At 35.3% G+C, this 18,510-nt stretch overlaps 1 protein-coding gene across 1 annotated transcript in view; it reads right to left on the reverse strand.

Annotated features, from left to right (window-relative positions):
- Nucleotides 1–404: 404 nt before the first annotated feature.
- VEGFC (vascular endothelial growth factor C) overlaps nt 405–18,510 on the reverse strand; it is a 117,192-nt gene continuing 99,086 nt past the window's right edge. The window contains exons 5-7 of the mRNA XM_012507985.2: nt 4,789–4,895; nt 4,158–4,491; nt 405–910 (exon numbers count right to left, since the gene is read on the reverse strand). Of these exons, the coding sequence (XP_012363439.2) occupies nt 796–910; nt 4,158–4,491; nt 4,789–4,895 (556 nt within the window). The 3' untranslated portion in view covers nt 405–795. The remainder of the gene's footprint in view (nt 911–4,157; nt 4,492–4,788; nt 4,896–18,510) is intronic.

Consider the following 18,510-nt stretch of genomic DNA (forward strand, 5'->3'; position numbering starts at 1 on the left):
AGTCAAATATTTGGAAAAGATTATTTTTGAGAAAATATTTTAAAGCCATTTAAATGTATACTGCAGACTTTTCTACCAAGGTAAGATTCTGAATGTTCCCAGAGCACTGAATGACTTTTAATCACAATGCTAAGCAGTCTATCTTACAATATGTTTCATATTGATTCACTTGGTTATAAATTCAAAAGTATCATGTACTAAAATGTTTATAATCATTAAACATGTAAGAGATGAAGCAATAGCATTATGTTGTCCTCTGACACTTTCACAGGATCATACTTTTTATAATAGTAATATCTATGTGACATCTGGTTAGAAAAGAAAAAAGGGCAGAGAAAGATCAGTGTCTTCAGATAGTAGTTTTCGTTCATCATGTAAGATGATAATGGACTGAACTTAGCAGCTTATAATACAATTTTCATTTTATTTTAAACATATTTTGCATGATATAAAAATATTGATCACAGTGAGTTTTACCAATTGTTGTTGCTATAAAAATGAATGCAGAAACAATATTTTTAGTGGAAATAAATTATATAGTCATTCTTTAAAAAAAAAAATCACAAGAGAAAAATCTTGGCTGTTTGGTCATTGGCAGAAAACCAGTCTTTACAAGAGGCCTTTTGCAGATGAGCTCCAGTCCATTTCTGTAAAGTTCTCCACATGGTTCAGGAAACACAGACTTTTGTCTTTGTTAGCATGGACCCACAAGGGTCTCTCTGTTCACAGACAGTTCTACTGTGGCAACACAGTTTTCCATAATAGAAAATCGATGAACTGGAAAACAGTACAATCTTAGCTCATTTGTGGTCTTTTCCAATATGAAGGGACACAACGACACACTTCTTCACTATATGAAAATCCTGGCTCACAAGCCTTCTGGCGGTTCGTACATGGCCGTCTGTAACAGCTAGGAGAACAAACAAGAACACACTTATGTTAAAGATCAAGGCAATGGATTCATTATGCTACCAAGGTATTTCTGTGTTTTTAAATTTCAGACTAGAACAAAATTACTAATTTTATGATGAAATTGTTCATAAGTTTATAAAAGTTTGTTTCTGCTTAGAATTACAACATTTAAGAGGAATGGAAAAGCCTTCAAATAAAAGTCTTGCTTGCTGATAGAACAAATGGAAGGATGAGGTATTGTAAGCATTAGTTCCTTCGAAGTGCTCTTTGTTTCATGGGTGAAAGAAACATAAAACAGGAATTCTGAAAGTGAACACTGAAGCTCTGCTGACTTACTGTGATCACATAAGCATGGCAGAATTCACATGAGTCTGGGACTTGTATGGGACCCAGACTTCCAGGCAATTAAACCCAGCCATGTTGGCAGAACTGTGGTCCTCAGTGAGCAGCCCCACCCTCACTCTTGTGTCTCTACTTGGCAGCTGGCTGCATGACGGTGGCTAACTCTTCCTTTCCACCTTGGCTCCAGGTGAAACAGAGGCATTCTGGGGCAGGGAGGTGAGAGGGGCAATACTCAGCAGCGAGGGTCCCCTTCCTCCCATCCTAGACTTCCAGTTTCTAGTAGCGGTGAGAGGACAAATTACCAATTGGTCAATCTGTCCCCTGCCCTGTTGCTCCAGTGAATTGAGGCTTCATTTTTTGAGGCAGAGTCTTGTTCTGTCGCCCAGGCTGGAGTGCAGTGTCGCAATCTCGGCTTACTGCAACCTCCGCCCCCTGGGCTCAAGCCATTCTTATATCTCAGCTTCCCGTGTAGCTGGGATTACAGCTGTGTGTGGCCATGCCTGGCTAAGTTTCTGTATTTTTTGTAGAGCCAGGGTTTTGCCATGTTGGCTGGTCTGGTCTTGAACTCCTGGCCTCAAGTGATTGTCCGCCTTGGCCTTCCAAAATGCTAGGATTACAGGTGTGAGCCACCACGCCTGGTGAGAATTGGAGCTATCTTTGAAAAACATTTTGGAGTACGAGCATGCCTAATGTGTGGGAATAGGTGTAAAGGGAAAAGTGCAAGATGACCTGAGGTGGAAATCAAAAGTGTGTTACAAAAAACCCTACACGATTTGGTTTTGACATTTCATTTATTTGGCTCTAGAAAAGAAAGCATGTCTAGTTAACTTTTCTTAAACTTTGCAAATGCAAATTCATAGTTATGACTACTGGTATTCCTCTACTAAAAAGGGATATGATGCTTAATGATCCATAAAAGCTGTTAATTAAGGCAAGGAACCAAAGAATATAGACTCTGCCCACTGCACTTTGTAATAAATATTAAGAGAGAATGAGGAGAATATATATTTTCAAAATATGATATTTTCTCTTTTGCTCCAATTTATATCACAAAGCCTGGAATTATACACTTAGAAAAGTGAATCTAGGATGAGTTGCAGTAAACAGAAAGTCTTTTTGAAAGAACGTATAGTATTAGGAGAAATGCAATGATAGAAATATTGTCTGTGTTCATATAATTCTGTAGAAAAGTAGGTATGCAGACATAAGAATTTCAGATTTTTCAATGTATACTAAACTCACTCAAGAAGAATTCAATATAAAACATAGTTTAATAAGGCTTAAAAAGATTTAGTATCTATATCCTTCTGAAAATAGTAGCATATACATTTTTGAAATATCCTCTTGGTTATTACAATAGGAATATGTAGGTAAAATTGGAATATAGTTCTTTCTCAAAATAAAATGATACCTATGATGTACTTTGCAGTATAAGGGAAGAAAAATATAATCAATGAGTTAGCCAGATCCACTAAAGCCTTTTTATGCAGTAGCTAAAATATTAGTTTGGGAAAACCATCAAAAATATACATTAAAATAAGCACACAAAACTCTTGAGAATAAAAAGATGAACTTGTTATATACTGTGGAAAAATAATAATGAACATTACTGAAGATAGTAAATAAATTAAATACAAGCTTTTTTCTGTTAAAAAGAACATTATCTACCCATATGTAAAGAATGGATGTAAAAAGAGAATCCAGTGAAAGTGATTAAAAACAAATGGTCTGAAAATTAAGTAGACAACTAGGAAAGTACAATGTCATGTCATAGAAGAGATGAGCTTAAAGAAAAAGGCCACGGAAAGGACAGGTTACCTAAGGACAAAATTCTCTATTGGATTTGGCAACTATGAGGCCAATGAAACCTTAAACAGAGGTTTAACATAGCACTGTAGGCCATAAACCAGGTTATAGTTGGTTGAATACGTGATAGATGAAAGAGGTGAAAACAAATGCCTCGTTTTTGAGCAGCTTTGAAGAGGACAGACTTGGGTTGCTAAAGTATGCTCAGCTTCACAGTAAGAGGCTAATAAAATAGAAGAAATTTGGGAACTTCTATAAACTGAGGGGAAAAAAAGTAGAGTTGAAGATGTTCAAGTTACAGAAGAAAGAAGGAATGGCATGAAGCAATGTTGAAGGAATGTGGAGAAAATGTCAAATGCACAGGTCTGGCTTAAATAGTAGGATCACCTTATTCTCTGAGATTAAAGAGGAAGAAGTTCTGGGATTAAGATTGAATGTGCTTGAGTCGAGTAACTTCATTTTTATTTTTCTTGATGAAGAAGAGTGCAAAACCAAGTTTAAGACATGAGTCTTGGGTACCTTTAACAACATATTCATTTATTTCTCTAATTCTATCAAATACTTACTCTATCCAATACTATCAAATACTATCAAATACTAATTCTATCAAATATTTTCAAATATTCTATCAAATACTATCAAATTCTATCAAATACTAATTCTATCAAATATTTTCATTTCCAGATATAATTCTATACCAGTGGTACTCTCCTGTCCTTTGTTTGCAAGTTTTGCATAAAAATTGTCTGCATTTAGAACAGTTGTCCTAAATTATGTCTGAAGGCATCATACTTTTTGGTGGGGGTGAAGTGGATTGCCTGTACATATTTTGAAAACATCCCACAGGAACCACTAATTTAGAGTATATTCTGAGCTTGGATCTAATTTTGATCCTCGAGGCTCCTGTCTTGCTTTTTTGGAAGCAAATCCAGTCTCATGCAAGTTTAGCATTGGTTAAAAAAATATAAGATTTTTGTCTTTCAGAACTTATTGGCCTCATTCTAACAAGCAATTGCTACTTTGGTTAAGAAAACTGCTTTTGGTTTAGAGCACATTTCTAGTAAGAGAAATTAATACTCTTCATGAGGATCTCTTACCTGCATGTTTGGTGGTGGAACTTCTTTCCTTTTAACAAGCATTTCTGTGAACTTTCTGTACATTCACAGGCACATTTTCCAGGATTCAGGGGTTGATTTCTGGGGCAGGTTCTTTTACATACACACTGGCATGTGTTTTCATCAAATTCTCGGTTGGCCCCACATTGGCTGGGGAAGAGTTTGTTTTTACAGACACACTGGCATGAGTTTCTGTCTAGTTCTTTGTGGGGTCCACAGCTGGCAGGCCGAAGCCCCGATCTGCAGACACACTGACAGGTCTCTTCATCCAGCTCCTTGTTTGGTCCACAGATGTCATGGAATCCATCTGTTGAGTCTAGACAAACAGTCAGAGAATCTTTACTATACCTTACTTGGTTCTGGGTGTGGCATGAAACAAAAGCTTTAAAAGCATCTTCCTTTGTATGTTTTCCATCAAAGGATTGTGTACAAACATGAGTATGTTCCTTTATAAAGGAGTTCAAAGTAATCCCAATGTGAAGTAGAAAATGTACTATTTTTAGTCACTTATTTCAAAGAATGATGAATATTGTACATGTGGTTTTAATATTAGAGTATGTTAATCACAATATAGACCCTTGGCATTTAGTCTTTAAAGCATCATTCTGCTTACCATCTCCAGCATCCGAGGAAAACATAAAATCTTCCTGAGACAGGCATCTGCAGATGTGATTATTCCACATGTAATTGGTGGGGCAAGTCTTGTTCACTGCCTGACACCTTTGGAAGAAAGAGACGAGGTTTAGCAATGGAGTAACTGGTACCTAGAAAGGACCATCTCTGCTTACATATGTATCAAAATAATGCTTACAGACAAGCTTTAAAAATATAAGAATTATGAAATAAGATGTGAATGTTTTCTCCCAAACTATCTCTATCCACAACTGCTATAACATTCCAATTCCAGAGGTGATCACTGTTTGTGGTATGGTCATATAGGTCACCAGACTTTTATCTTTTTAAGGCAAACACATTGATTTGTATAATCATATAGGGTTTTAGCTTGTGAAATAAATAAGGCAAAACCTTTTACTTTGAAATTTCTTTTTTCCATTATAGAATATATCATGGACATTTTTATATGTCATTGAATAGAGTTCTGCTCCGTTATTTTTAGTGGCTATGCAATATTCCATACAAAAGATGTACCATTATTTATTTTATTAATCTCTTAGGTAATTATCTACATCACTTCAATTTTGGCTTTTCCAAGCAATACTGGAGGAAACATCTATGTAAATGTATCTTTACTGGCTTATTTCTGAAGCACAGATCCCCATGTTGTAAAGCCTCCGGAAATGAAAAATTTCCACTCTGTGCTCCACCAAAAAGTTATCAAGATACTTTGTTTCATTGTTGTTCTAGCTCTTTACTTCCTTCCTTCCCTCCCTCCCTCCTTTCTTCCTTCCTTCCCCTCCTTTCCCCTGTCTTCCCTCCTTCCTTCCTTGTTTTAGTAAAAATTATGAACCTACAGGCTTCAATCAACCAATTGCTCCTTTGATGGTCCAATGGCCCCACTGTTGCTACCTGAGACCCTTCTCTGTTGGTGCCCATGTGACATGAGCCCTCTGTGGGGTCAACATATATCACAAGCTCAGCTTGCTCATTTTCTCCTCCACACCTGGAATCAGTCATTTCTTCAGGAGCCCTAATTCTTTTGTTGGAAAACAGCATTTTAGAGGCTATCATTTAAGATCAGAAGTGTTTAGTGCCATCAGATCACATTACTACTAGATCTTTTCAGGGAGCAGAGCTAGAAAAATGCATGTATACCCTGTAGAATGTTTTCCTAGTTAATGTTTACCCAGTAGAAGGATTTTTGGTTTTAAATATCCTAATTTACAGAATATATATCAACTTCTCACTACCTCATTTTTTCATCTAATGTTGGTGTAGACATCAAATGGAAGTATTTATTTACATCTTTCACACTCTTACAGCATCACGTGAAGGAATTTTTCAAGAGAAAAATAAGCAAATCTGCATTTTGCAACCAAAATGCAGCTTGAACATCTTCCTTCAGCTTGAACATCATTTCTGAAGATTTACCAAAGCTTTCCTGTCCAGCAAGTCTCTACAGCATCTACTAGACATGGGGAAGGTCTCTTCATTCCTCTTAATATGACAGTTTGTCTAAGATTGCCCCCTTGTCCTCCATCCACCCATCACCTTCTGCAAATAGCAATGACTAATTTGACCTTTCTTTGTCCCTTCTTGAGTTTCTTCAAGAGTCATGTCTCCTTTAGCACAGTGCATAACAGTCTATTATATGGGTCCTTTATTTAATTTGGACTTTTAACTTTTTGATTGCTATTTGCTATGTTATCCCATAAAGTAACAATTTCTCATACAGCATACACACAGTCCATGTAACTAGATACGAAGCAACGGTATGTTAGTAACAGCAATAATTGCTGGATGATTAGGAAACAATATACATTTTAGATTTTATCAAGATAGTTTGTCACTTTTCTACAGGTGTTACTAGGTATCAGTTATTTTGTAGGAAACAGCTATGTTTTGGTTTACCTTCCATTCACTATAATTGCTCCCATTTGGAACAACAGAAATGTGCTCTCAATATCTATTTTTGGGAATAGATTGCTGATCTTAAGCAAGAGATTCCTGTGTATATTTTTAGAGAAAAAAATTCATACTGTTATCTCCAAATCCAATTAACATTACTGGATTTTAATGTACTACCTTGACTTCATACTAATAACTTCCATGAAAACCTTGGCTTCTAACAATCTTCACATAAACTGTTATTTGCTTTATCCTGCATATATTATGTACTTTTGTGTTTTTACTTGTGAAAATGTCAAACATGTATGTAATTATCAGAGTTAAGACTATGAGAAAAATGAACAGTCAGAGAAGTTCTGTATTATCAGCAAGTTACTTTTTTCGGCTTTTTGGTTTATGTTTTCAGGGTATCTTCTTGCCAAAAAATTGTATATATGTTTTTTCTCATTTTGTTACACAGATGATAGCATCCCTTACACACTATTTAAACCTTGTTTTTTCACTTATCAATATTTCCTGGAGAACATTGTACCTTCCTAATAATTTTAGGGAATTCCAAGGGCAAGTCTGTACTCATTGTGCATTTTTGTCATTATTTTCTTGGTTAATTATGAACATATATTGTTCTAGATAAAATGGAGACAGTCAGGACTTATCAATTGTCCAAAACAGTATCATTGTTTTTAAAATTTATATCCTCTTGATTGTTAGCATCCTTCCATCAAATATGATACAACTTATATTAAGTTCTATAATAGCAATGCAATTAATCCTGGCTGCATGAAACTCATAATCTTCTTCTATAAATGATGGTAAAACCATTTTGGTCATGTCGCTTCAACGTTGATCGATATATGGTTTAAGTAACACTGCCATGTTGGCATCGAGTGGCCATTATACCATGTTGGTGGGAAGTAGAAAGGCATCTTTCATTTTACCAACATGTAATTTATACTGCCATTACCTAAGCCAGTGTTATTCCAACTGCTGCTTGCAACCCATTAATGAATCATGAAATCAATGACATGGGCTCAGAAACGCATTTTAAAATGTAATAGAATGATATGTAATAAAATAGATACCAATAGAATACATGTGATACAGATTGGTTCCTAAAGAAAGCACCCTGCTTCAAAAGTGAGGAGCAAGTTCTTGGCATTTAAAACTTCTCATGTAAAAATGTGTGGGGGGGAGCAACATTTCCAAAATATTGTTATTTTAGAATGAAAGAAAATGTGGTCACGACGGACAGAGGTTTAGTAAAATTTGGTTATCTCCTTTACGTTTTAATCTCCAAAGCATTTCTACTTACTGAAATTTCTCTTCTAGTTCTGAATATTAAAGTGCGCATAAATACTTTAAAGGTTTATAATTATGTTTTTTTGTATAGTGTATTTATAAAAAACATTGATTCAAAGACATTCTGTCTGCAAAGCAAAGCAGGGAATTGCACAATTATTTGCAAGGTATATCTATGTTGAGAATCACGTGAATAAACTAACTTTCCTATCCCCCCACTGACCCCACCACACGCACACAGACAAAACCACAATCCTGCCTATAACATGTATGAAGGATAAAGATGCTTTTACCAGAATTGTTTCATTAATTATTTTCACAGCTTCACTTGACTTTGGTTTGGCAGCTATTGCTTTTCGCTGGTTAAAATCAGGTGACAAAAATATGAGTATATGTGTTTTTCAAACTAAAGAACAATTAATTTAATGATAAAGAAAATCTTAGTTTGCATTTATCTCTCCTTTGAAATATTAAAAGATAAATGTATTCCAAATATGTTCTGTTCCATTATATTCTAAACGTTGGGTAATAATTACTAGCTCTTATACTTTCAACATCATAGCAGGCTATTTTGTGCATGCTATTTTTGTGATTCTTTCATATTCTACACTCTTTGCCACTGAGGTTTTCCTACACCTGGAGATTTCTTGACTCCTCAGATACACATTTAAGGAACTAAAACATGCCATCACCTTTTGTTTGGCCTTAGTCAGAACTGAGCTGAAATGTTATTCTTTTTCAAAGAGCTATAATCTGCTATAATCATATATATATATATACACTTATACGTATATATAATATTCATGCTTTTTTTCAGCTTTATTGAAGTATGACTGATAAATATTGTACATATATAAGGTATACAAAGTGATGTTTTGGTATATGTATACACTGCACAATGATTACCACAATCAAGCTAATTAACATATCTACACCTCAAAGAGTTACTGTGTGTGTGAGGGGTGGGGGGATGCAGTGAGAATACTATTGAGTAGAGTAACTCTGCTGTACTATACGTTAGGTCTCCAGAGCATATTCACCTTGTAGCTGCAAGTTGTCACCCTCTAACATTTCCCTACGTCCCCCACCCCCAAGACCGTGGTGACCACTCTTCTATTCTGTATCTATGAATTCTACTTTTCTAGATTGCATATATAAGGGAGATCAGCAATATGCATCTCCCTGTGTCTGGTTATTTCACTCAGCATAATTTCCTCCATGTTATTTCATGTTGTTGCAAATGGCGGGATCTTTGTAATAGATTTCTAATTGAAAAAAATTAACTGCACCTTGATTTATGTTAAACTACTTATTGATTTATTTCCCCAGATCTCTCTTAAAATACTTCACAGATCATTCAAAATGAATGATAACATTAATTTAATGTGAATTCAACTGTAGCATGATGACTTTCTTGAAAAACAAATTATTTCTATAGATATGAACTGTGATATTAATCAAGTACTCTCATTGGAAGCTCTTTTAATAAGGTTTTTCACAACAACACAACAAATGAAAATTTGGCTTAACCATGTGGCACCTATGGTTCCATAGCTGTGTCCCTCAAATAGCCTTCCTATCCCTAGTCTTGTTCAATGGGAAGTGTGAGCCACCAGCATTAGTGAAACCCATGTTTCAAGGCAGGTACCACGAGCTCTCATGCACTCCTTCAGGGCATCTTTGTGTCACTCAGCGGGTTATCCAACAGGATGTTCTGTACCCCATTAAAGAAACAAATAAGGGAAACCTGACTACATTAATAATCTTGATAAATAGCAAAATAGGGTTTTGGTTTTCCAAATGCCAACTGCTGATGTTATCTGAACTTCAAACCTGTAATTATATTATGAAGAATATAGATACAGATCCTTCTTGCCCAAGCTTTCTGTCTGAATAGCAGCTGGAAGAGCAACTATATTCTTTCACTGTCAGAGCCACAGAGCCCCAGGTAAAAATGCTTCAACAATTTTGTCCCAAATGTCTTTGAACTGTTGTGTTCATCTTGAGTTTGTTATGCCTGACGCTTGTATACACTTGACTATGTACACAGAGACTGATTTGCTCATACTTTGGAAACAGCAGTTAATAGTGAATGGAGAGTGGTTAAGTAAAAGTGGCCTTTATATTCAACGTTATTAAGTAACTTCTTCAGTACTACAGGTAGAAATCAGAAATACATACATTTTAGGTTTCATATAAATTGTTAAAAAGGCACATGCTTAATAGTATCAAAAAACACATAGACTTATCTTCTGTTGTATTGATTTGTATTGATTCTGCATGAACTTGTGTTTGTGTCTGTTTGTGTTACTGTTTGCTTGTGTTCCATTAGTCTACTGACAGGGAGAACAGTGGACAGAGTTGGGGTTTGTTCAGATATTAAAGGAAAAGATAGTGAGTAGGATGAATCAATGAAAACTCCATAGTTGTAACAATTTTGCCAGTCTTAATATTTGAAAGGCTAATACAATCATTGCATTAATTTAAAACGTGGGTTTAGGCTGGGCACGGTGGCTTACGCCTGTAATCCCAGCATTTTGGGAGGTCGAGATGGGCAGATCACCTGAGGTCAGGAGTTTGAGACAAGCCTGGCCAATATGGCGAAACCCCATCTCTACTAAAAATATACAAATTAGCCAGGTGTGGTGGCACGTGCCTGTAATCCCAGTTACTCAGGAGGCTGAGGCAGGAGAATCACTGGAACCTGGGAGGCAGAGGATGAAGTGAGCTGAGATCATGCCATTGCACTGTAGCCTGGGCAACAGCATGAGACTCTCAAAAAAAAAAAAGTGTGTTTATATGCTTAATTTTTTCCTTTTTGTCTGAGTATAAATTAAGCAGTAATCTGCCACATACAAAAGCTCACCTAGTCTGAGACTGACTTGGATATAAAACATGTCACATTGTGTGGTCACCAACTGGCTAAGTACAGGACTTAACTGAGTTGGAAAGCCACCAGAACTGGGGATGGAGACAGGGAGAGTAGGATAAGTATGGAAGCTTGTGATTTTCTGCTCTACTATTTTTTATATTTTCTTGGATACACAAGCTTGAGAGAAGTATTGGCAGGTTGAAACAATGGAAAATCCATGATTACTGGATTTATCAGCTTGTCATGTAATTCAAGGATAAGTAACCAGGAATTAAGAAAAAAGGTCCTTCAACCACAGCCGCTGGTCTTATTACCTCGTCACAGCCACAAGTCATTAGCAGAAAAACAAAAACAAAACAATGATGACAATAAAAACATGTTATGGGGGTATAAGAGTTGATATGACATCAAAGTGGCTGGTTGATGCCAGGAATACAGGGGAGGAGAAATGAACAGGTGGAACATGGAGACTTTTAGGGCAGTAAAAGTATTCTGCATGATACTGTAATGATAGACACATGTCATTTATACATTTGTCAAAATCCACAGAACTTACACCCAAAAAAGAGGGAACTCTAACGTAAGCTATGGATTTCAGTTAACAATAACACGTCAATGTTGGCTCCTCAACTGTAACAAATGTACCATGCCAACACAAGATGTTAAAAATAGAGGAAACTCGTGAAAGAGGATGTTATATGAAAACTCTATACTTTCTGCTTTTTCTGTAACCTAAAATGGTTTAAAAATGTCTATTAAATTTTAGAAAACAACTGGTAAATCTGGTCTAATACGATATTAACAAAAATTGTCCATGTGTTTGGTTGAATGTAACTTTAAACTTTATGACAATCTTTGATCAAATAGCCCCCCATTCTAGGCAAATCACTGCCATAACTTCAGTGCAGAGATGTATTCATGCAATCTCCTTAGCTGTATATAGTTTGCTGTTAAGCAAGCCATAGGAATGCTGTGCTTTCAAGTATCGTATTTTAGAAGGTAGAAACGAGACTGTCCAAAGGCAGGCAAACTATGTATAAAAGTTACAGGTGATCCTTTGAAGTATGAGACAATGTTTAGATAATGAGCTTTGTAGGAAAGAGGATGAACAGACATATGACTTACAATTTCAAAAATAACTGTATATGGACATAAAGATTTTGAACTGGCAAAGAGGATAATTTCAGGGCAGACTAAAGATGCACGTTTTAAAATGCTGAAAAACAGTAGTTTCTGAAGATCTAATACAAGACTGTGGTCCAATTTACTAGAATCTAAGCTATCTCTCCATTTCTGCTCTGATATAGTTTATTAAATTAATGTTATTATGCTATTTTGCTTCATTGTCTTTTGGTAAAGCAATAATGTATAACCTTCAAATTAAAAAGGAAAGAGTAAAGCATTATGGCTAAAAGTAAAACTCAAGGATATTTAAGCATCTAGGCATTTGGACTGAGGATCTGTTAAAGATTAATATACCAAAGACACGGAGACCTCAAGTTCCAAATCAAAGATTTCCTTGACTATAAATCTACTCTATTCCTTAGAAATAAGATATGTTCTTATAAGAATAAAATTTTCTTAAATAAACCCTAGTAAGTGTAACTTCTTGCAAGCAAATAAGTTTTACTGAGTAAACAATGTCAACATTTTAATAAAAGAAATAAAAGGGCAGCAGATAAATAAGTATGCAAATTAGCCTTCAGGCTAGATTTATCCATTTTTTTCTCATCTTTTTTCATCCCTTTTCTCTTTTTCACCACAACGTGACTGTCTTCCAAATTGAAATAATACCTATCTTCTATATTTATTATCCATTAAAAATAATTCAAGATTTCTTGGCTATGCTGAACATTGTCTTGCCATTCATTCCTCTACCCAGAAACAACCTCTGCTCCCGTAATACCTCTACAGAATAGGTGAAATTCCCTAGGCTGGTGCTCAAAGCTTTAGAATCACAGCATTGTCTTTTCATTTAATATCCAATTGCTTTCACAGCTTAAGACCCAAATTAATCTGGTTTATTAACTGTCCTAAGAACGTGTTATTTTCTTACATCTTTAGGGACACTGTCCATGCTAACCAAATAACTAATAAATTTAGCACTATTAACTTCAAGGTCCTTGTCTATTTGACATAACTCTCTCCTCTTTGAATGTACTCTCTTGCGAATCTGTAGAGTATGTTGACTTCCCTATAGTACATTGTCACAGAATTAAAAAAACATAAAAACTTGTGTTTATTTATTTAATGGAATGCTATATAGTTATTAAATGAATAAACCAGGCCTACAGATAGCAATATGACTATATCTGTAAAACGTCATGTCAAGAGAAAAAAAGTAATGCCAACATTTTAACTTAAAATACAAAACACTCAAAGCTGCACTGTATAATATTTTCTGGTATGTTAATAAATCCAGACACAATAAAAATAGAGAAGAGTGAGAATAATACAATTTTCGAGTGGTGGTTACTTCTGGGAATGAAGAGTGAAGAATGATGACTGGGGATTTGGGTTGTATCTTTAGTAAATTTGACAAAATAGTTGTTATATTTCAAATTGGGGTAAAAGGGCACTTTTTTGTTTTGTTTTTGTCCTTGATGTTTGATATTTTTTAATTTATAGAAGTTAAAAATAAAGAAAATGTGGTATATATACACAATAGAGTACTATTTAACCATAAAAAGAATGCCATCCTGTCATTTGCATCAACATGTATGGGGCCGGGCGCGGTGGCTCACGCTTGTAATCCCAGCACTTTGGGAGGCCGAGGCGGGCGGATCACGAGGTCAGGAGATCGAGACCACGGTGAAACCCCGTCTCTACTAAAAATACAAAAAATTAGCCGGGCGTGGTGGCGGGTGCCTGTAGTCCCAGCTACTCGGACAGGCTGAGGCAGGAGAATGGCGTGAACCCGGGAGGCGGAGCTTGCAGTGAGCCGAGACTGCGCCACTGCACTCCAGCCTGGGCGACAGAGCAAGACTGCGTCTAAAAAAAAAAAAAAAAAAAAAAAACATGGATGGAACTGGAGGCTATTATGTTAAGTGAAATAAGCTGGGCACAGAAAGACACACATCTCATGTTCTCACTCATTTATGAGAGCCAAAAAGTGAAACTCATGGAGGTACAGAGTAGAATGATGGTTACCAGAGGCTGGGAAGGGTGGGTCAGTTGTGGGGGGAATGAAGAGAGGTTGGTAATGCATTCCAAAGTACAGTTATATAGAAGAAACAAGTTCTAGCATTCCATAGCAATAGTTAATAATATTTTATTATATATTTCAAAATAGCTAGAAGATTTAAAATGTTTACAACACAAATCTGTAGGATGTTAGTAGAAATAGCAGCGATCATTTATTGAATGCTTATTATGTTTTAGGCACTGTGCTAATATTTAACATGGATTGCTGGTTATAAAAATCACAACATCCTTGAGTTATTATTATGCTATTCTACAGTATCAGATTAACATGGTACGGTATGTCAAATATGGTATAATGCAATTGAACAGCTCGATTTCAGTGAAGATTACCTTATATTCTGTATGATGTTATACATAACATTCTTACTTATGTGCTAAAAAAAAAACAGTGTCACAAGAAAGTTTAGAGAACCTACTCAAACTCAAAGAGAAATCAGAGACTAAATTCTCAAAACTGGAAGCTGCCTACAGCATCCACACTCTTCAGCCCTGTACTATGTGATGTGTATCACGAATGGAGCCACCGGCAGTATTTGTATGAACATGAGACAATGTGTGGCAGATGCTTGGTGCTTTGTAATATTTAGTAAAATAAAACACTAATAATGTAACTATAATATGTGTTGTTCTTACTTGACTATAAGTGCTCTAAGTTCAGAGCCAGCCAAGCACATCTTTGTCTTCTCTAATAGGATCTAGAAGCATTCTTTATCTTAGTGACTTAACATACAGTTTATGGATGACTCTGGGAAATCTCTTTCCCTAATGAATTAAAGATTTGACTTAAAATGTTATTGTAAAGGTTTTAAAAAATCTACTATTTTGGCTGGGCATGGTGGTTCATGCCTGTAATCCCAGCACTTTGGGAGGCCAAGGCGGGTGGATCACAAGATCAGGAGTTCAAGACCAGCCTGGCCAGAATGGTGAAACCCCATCTCTACTAAAAATACAAAAATTAGGTAGGCATGGTGGCGGGCAACTGTAATCACAGCTACTCAGGAGGATGAGGCAGAGAATTGCTTGAACCCAGGAGGCAGAGGTTGCAGTGAGCCAAGATCACATCATTGTACTCCAGCCTGGGTGACAGAGCAAGACTCCGTCTCAAAAAAAAAAAAAAAAAAAAAAAAGAGAAATCTACTATTTTAAACCTAAACTACTTTAAAAATTATACTTAATAAAGGGATTTTTTTCTAGGCTTTTCAAAAATCAATTTTATTGAGGAGTAATTTGCATACAATAACATGCTCCTATTTTGAATTTATCATCTTTTCATAAGTTTATGTATCCACATTAACTACTGTCACAATCCAAATAAAGAATATTTCCAACACCTCACAATGTCTCTTTTGCCCTTCTCAGTCAGTCCCGATCCAAATCCTCAAACACACACTGAATTGCATTCTCTCACTCTAGAGTACATTTGTGTCTTTTAAGGGCCTCATGTAAATCAAATCAGAGCATGTACTCTTTTTAGCCCAGCTTATTTCACTCAATTTAATGTCTCTGAGATCCTTTTATGTTCTTGTGTGTATCAGCAGTTCACTCTTTTTACATTGCTCAGCAATGTTCCACTGTATGCATATACTAAAATGTGTTAATCCACTCATCTTTCATGGGCATTTGAGTTGTTTCCAGTTATTGACTAATAAAGAACATTTGTATACAAGTTATTGTGTGGAAATATGTACATGTTAAATTCATAAGAAACTGTCAACTGTTTTGCAAAATGATTGAACAATTTTAATGCCCATTGATGACATACGAGTTTTTGTTGCACCACATTCTGACACTTGTTTTTGTCGGCATTTTTAATTTTAGCCACTGTGGTGGTGAACGCTCCTCTTAAATCTTAACAAATGTTAGAATTTTATAACATAGCTACATGTCCATCATATACATATTATCACTAGTGTAGCTTTTATTAAATTGTGGGCCATAATTCATAATGGGTTGAGACCAATATTTTCACAAAGAAAAACAGAACAGAAAAAATTATTTGGGTATATCACAGGTAATAAGGCAAATATTCATAAAGGGAGCAAAATCATCCCTAAGGGGGTAAAAATTGGGTATGAGACCAGGGTGTGGCTGAAATCTTAATATCTCAATGATTTCTGGCTCTCCAAAAACCCAAGAAAATAATATTCCTTAATACTTAAATTCTATTCAGTTTTATTGGCCATTACACGAACAGCATTGGCAACGGAACACACCCCAAGTGTTTCCAATGTGTGAGCTATGAAATTATGGTGACTAGATGGCTGTGACTGGAGGATTTTCTCTTGACTGACTGAGTGATTTCAAAGTCATATACTGAGTGGTACCTATGTGGGCCCATTGGCTGCCATTGGTTGCCCTGTGGATATTGCTTATGCTTGATCCTTGGTGTTTTCGTGTGTGACTTGAGCTTCAGAGAATTAAATTATAATAATTTATATTTTATTATTAATTCTACAAATGTTAGTCATACCATTACATGTCAAATGATGAAAAGAAAAAGTTGACAATATCTAAATTAATATTTATCAGCTATATAAGTTAAAAGTTGTTTTCTCATACTGCGCAAAGTTAATAGTTAAGCTCTCCAAATATTTTTAAAGAAGTTATTTTAAAAATTATTTTACTTTTTCTGGAAAAATAGTGATTTTGAATGTTTTTATAAATTATTATATTTGTATTATATGTTCATATCAATTGCTACTTTGCATATGTAATTTGATATATTACAATTTATATAAGTAAACAGAAGACCTTAAGTTTCCCTGCAAATACAATTATAAATTTATGTTAGCTGTTAAGAGATTAAAAATGTTTAATTTAAATGTTAACTTAAACATTTTATTTTGTTACTTAACCCTACATTGAATAAAAAAGTAAGCTTTATACTTTCTTTTTATGTATAAAGCACAGAGATACATATAGTACAAAGACAGAGTATATTTGTGATATTAAAATTTTATGGGGTAAGTGATTAGGGCAAAAATGTTCATAAAAGGATCCTTGGGGTTGTCATAATGAGAAAGCTTGAACAGCACTATAATTAAGGACGATATTTTTAAATGGTAATTTGTTTTAGTTTTATGCTTATACATAACTAATTACATGTGAAGTTATCTAGTTATCTAATTTAAAACTCTCTAATATCGACATATATATATATATATACACAGACACACACTATGTGTGTGTATAACACACATCCTGGTTTGGAATATAAAATATATCTCTTACTGTAGATAGTGGTTTTAAAAATACTGAAAAACACATGGATGAGGAAATGAATCAGACTTGGATATTAATGGTAATAATAAATCTGCCCTTTAATGACTACCTTCTGGATACCAGACACTCTGCTAAGCATTGCATAAGCATTCAGTACTTCATTCAATCCTCTTTACATCTTTACAGTTTATATATAAGTAAACTGAGTTTCAGAGACATAAAACACCCACCTGATCATAAAGAACGAATTAGTGGCAAATCTGAATTCAGAATCAGATATGGCTTACTCTAAGACTCAGGCTCTTTTTGCTGTAGCTTCCTGTCTCTTCTTGACCTCAAACAGTGTATAGGACAGTAGTTACATGAATAAGTAATAATGAAAACATGGCAAATGCTATAAAATACATCCAGGAAATAAGTTATTTTATTTAACAAGCATTTATATACATTGTTTAGCCAACAGCTTTGGAGTGTGATTTCCTCCCTCATCTGTAAAATAAGGCAAATGCTGCTGCTGGCCTTCTAGATGATTTTGTTAAGGGTTAAATCAGACAATGCAAGTAAAGGGCTGAGGGAACAGGAATGGCTCAAGTATTTTTGAGTGTTGTTAGCTGAATGCTGCAGAGGACATAAACTTACTGGAAACACTCTCATATTCCAGTTCCACATGCAACATTTGCAGACCCTGATAAAGCCATGTGAGGATGAAGTTAATCCAGTGAATGCTATGGGTATTCAAGAAGCAAAGGTGGCCGTGGTATTTGGACAAGACAAATGCAGGAGAAAGACCTTTACCTGAACTCTGAGAAATGGAGAGGGCTTTGGAAAGGCAGAAAACAAGCCAGGGCCAGAATAGAAACAAGATACAGAGCAGGAAATGAGCTTGGCGTTCTGGGAATCGGACTTGGTGAAACACAGACTGGGTGAATAATGGAAGACAAAACAAGAAAGGAAGGCTGACACCAGAATAGGGTGGTGAGAAATTTGTGCTCAGTTCTTTGAGCAATTGAAAGTCACTGTTTCTGGTGAGATGAATGAAATGATGCCTTTTAAAGCTTACTTCATAAAACAGTGACATTATACAACAGGAGAAAGACTTGATGCTTGAAAACTAGTATTAATATCACTGCATTAAATCAGAGACATGCATAATGAAGTGGATGATAATGGCAGTGATGGAAATGAAATATAAGTTTAGCTTGGAACACATAT

Source organism: Nomascus leucogenys, chromosome 7b (assembly GCF_006542625.1).
Source record: "Nomascus leucogenys isolate Asia chromosome 7b, Asia_NLE_v1, whole genome shotgun sequence".
In the NCBI taxonomy this organism is placed as follows: Eukaryota; Metazoa; Chordata; class Mammalia; order Primates; family Hylobatidae; genus Nomascus; species Nomascus leucogenys.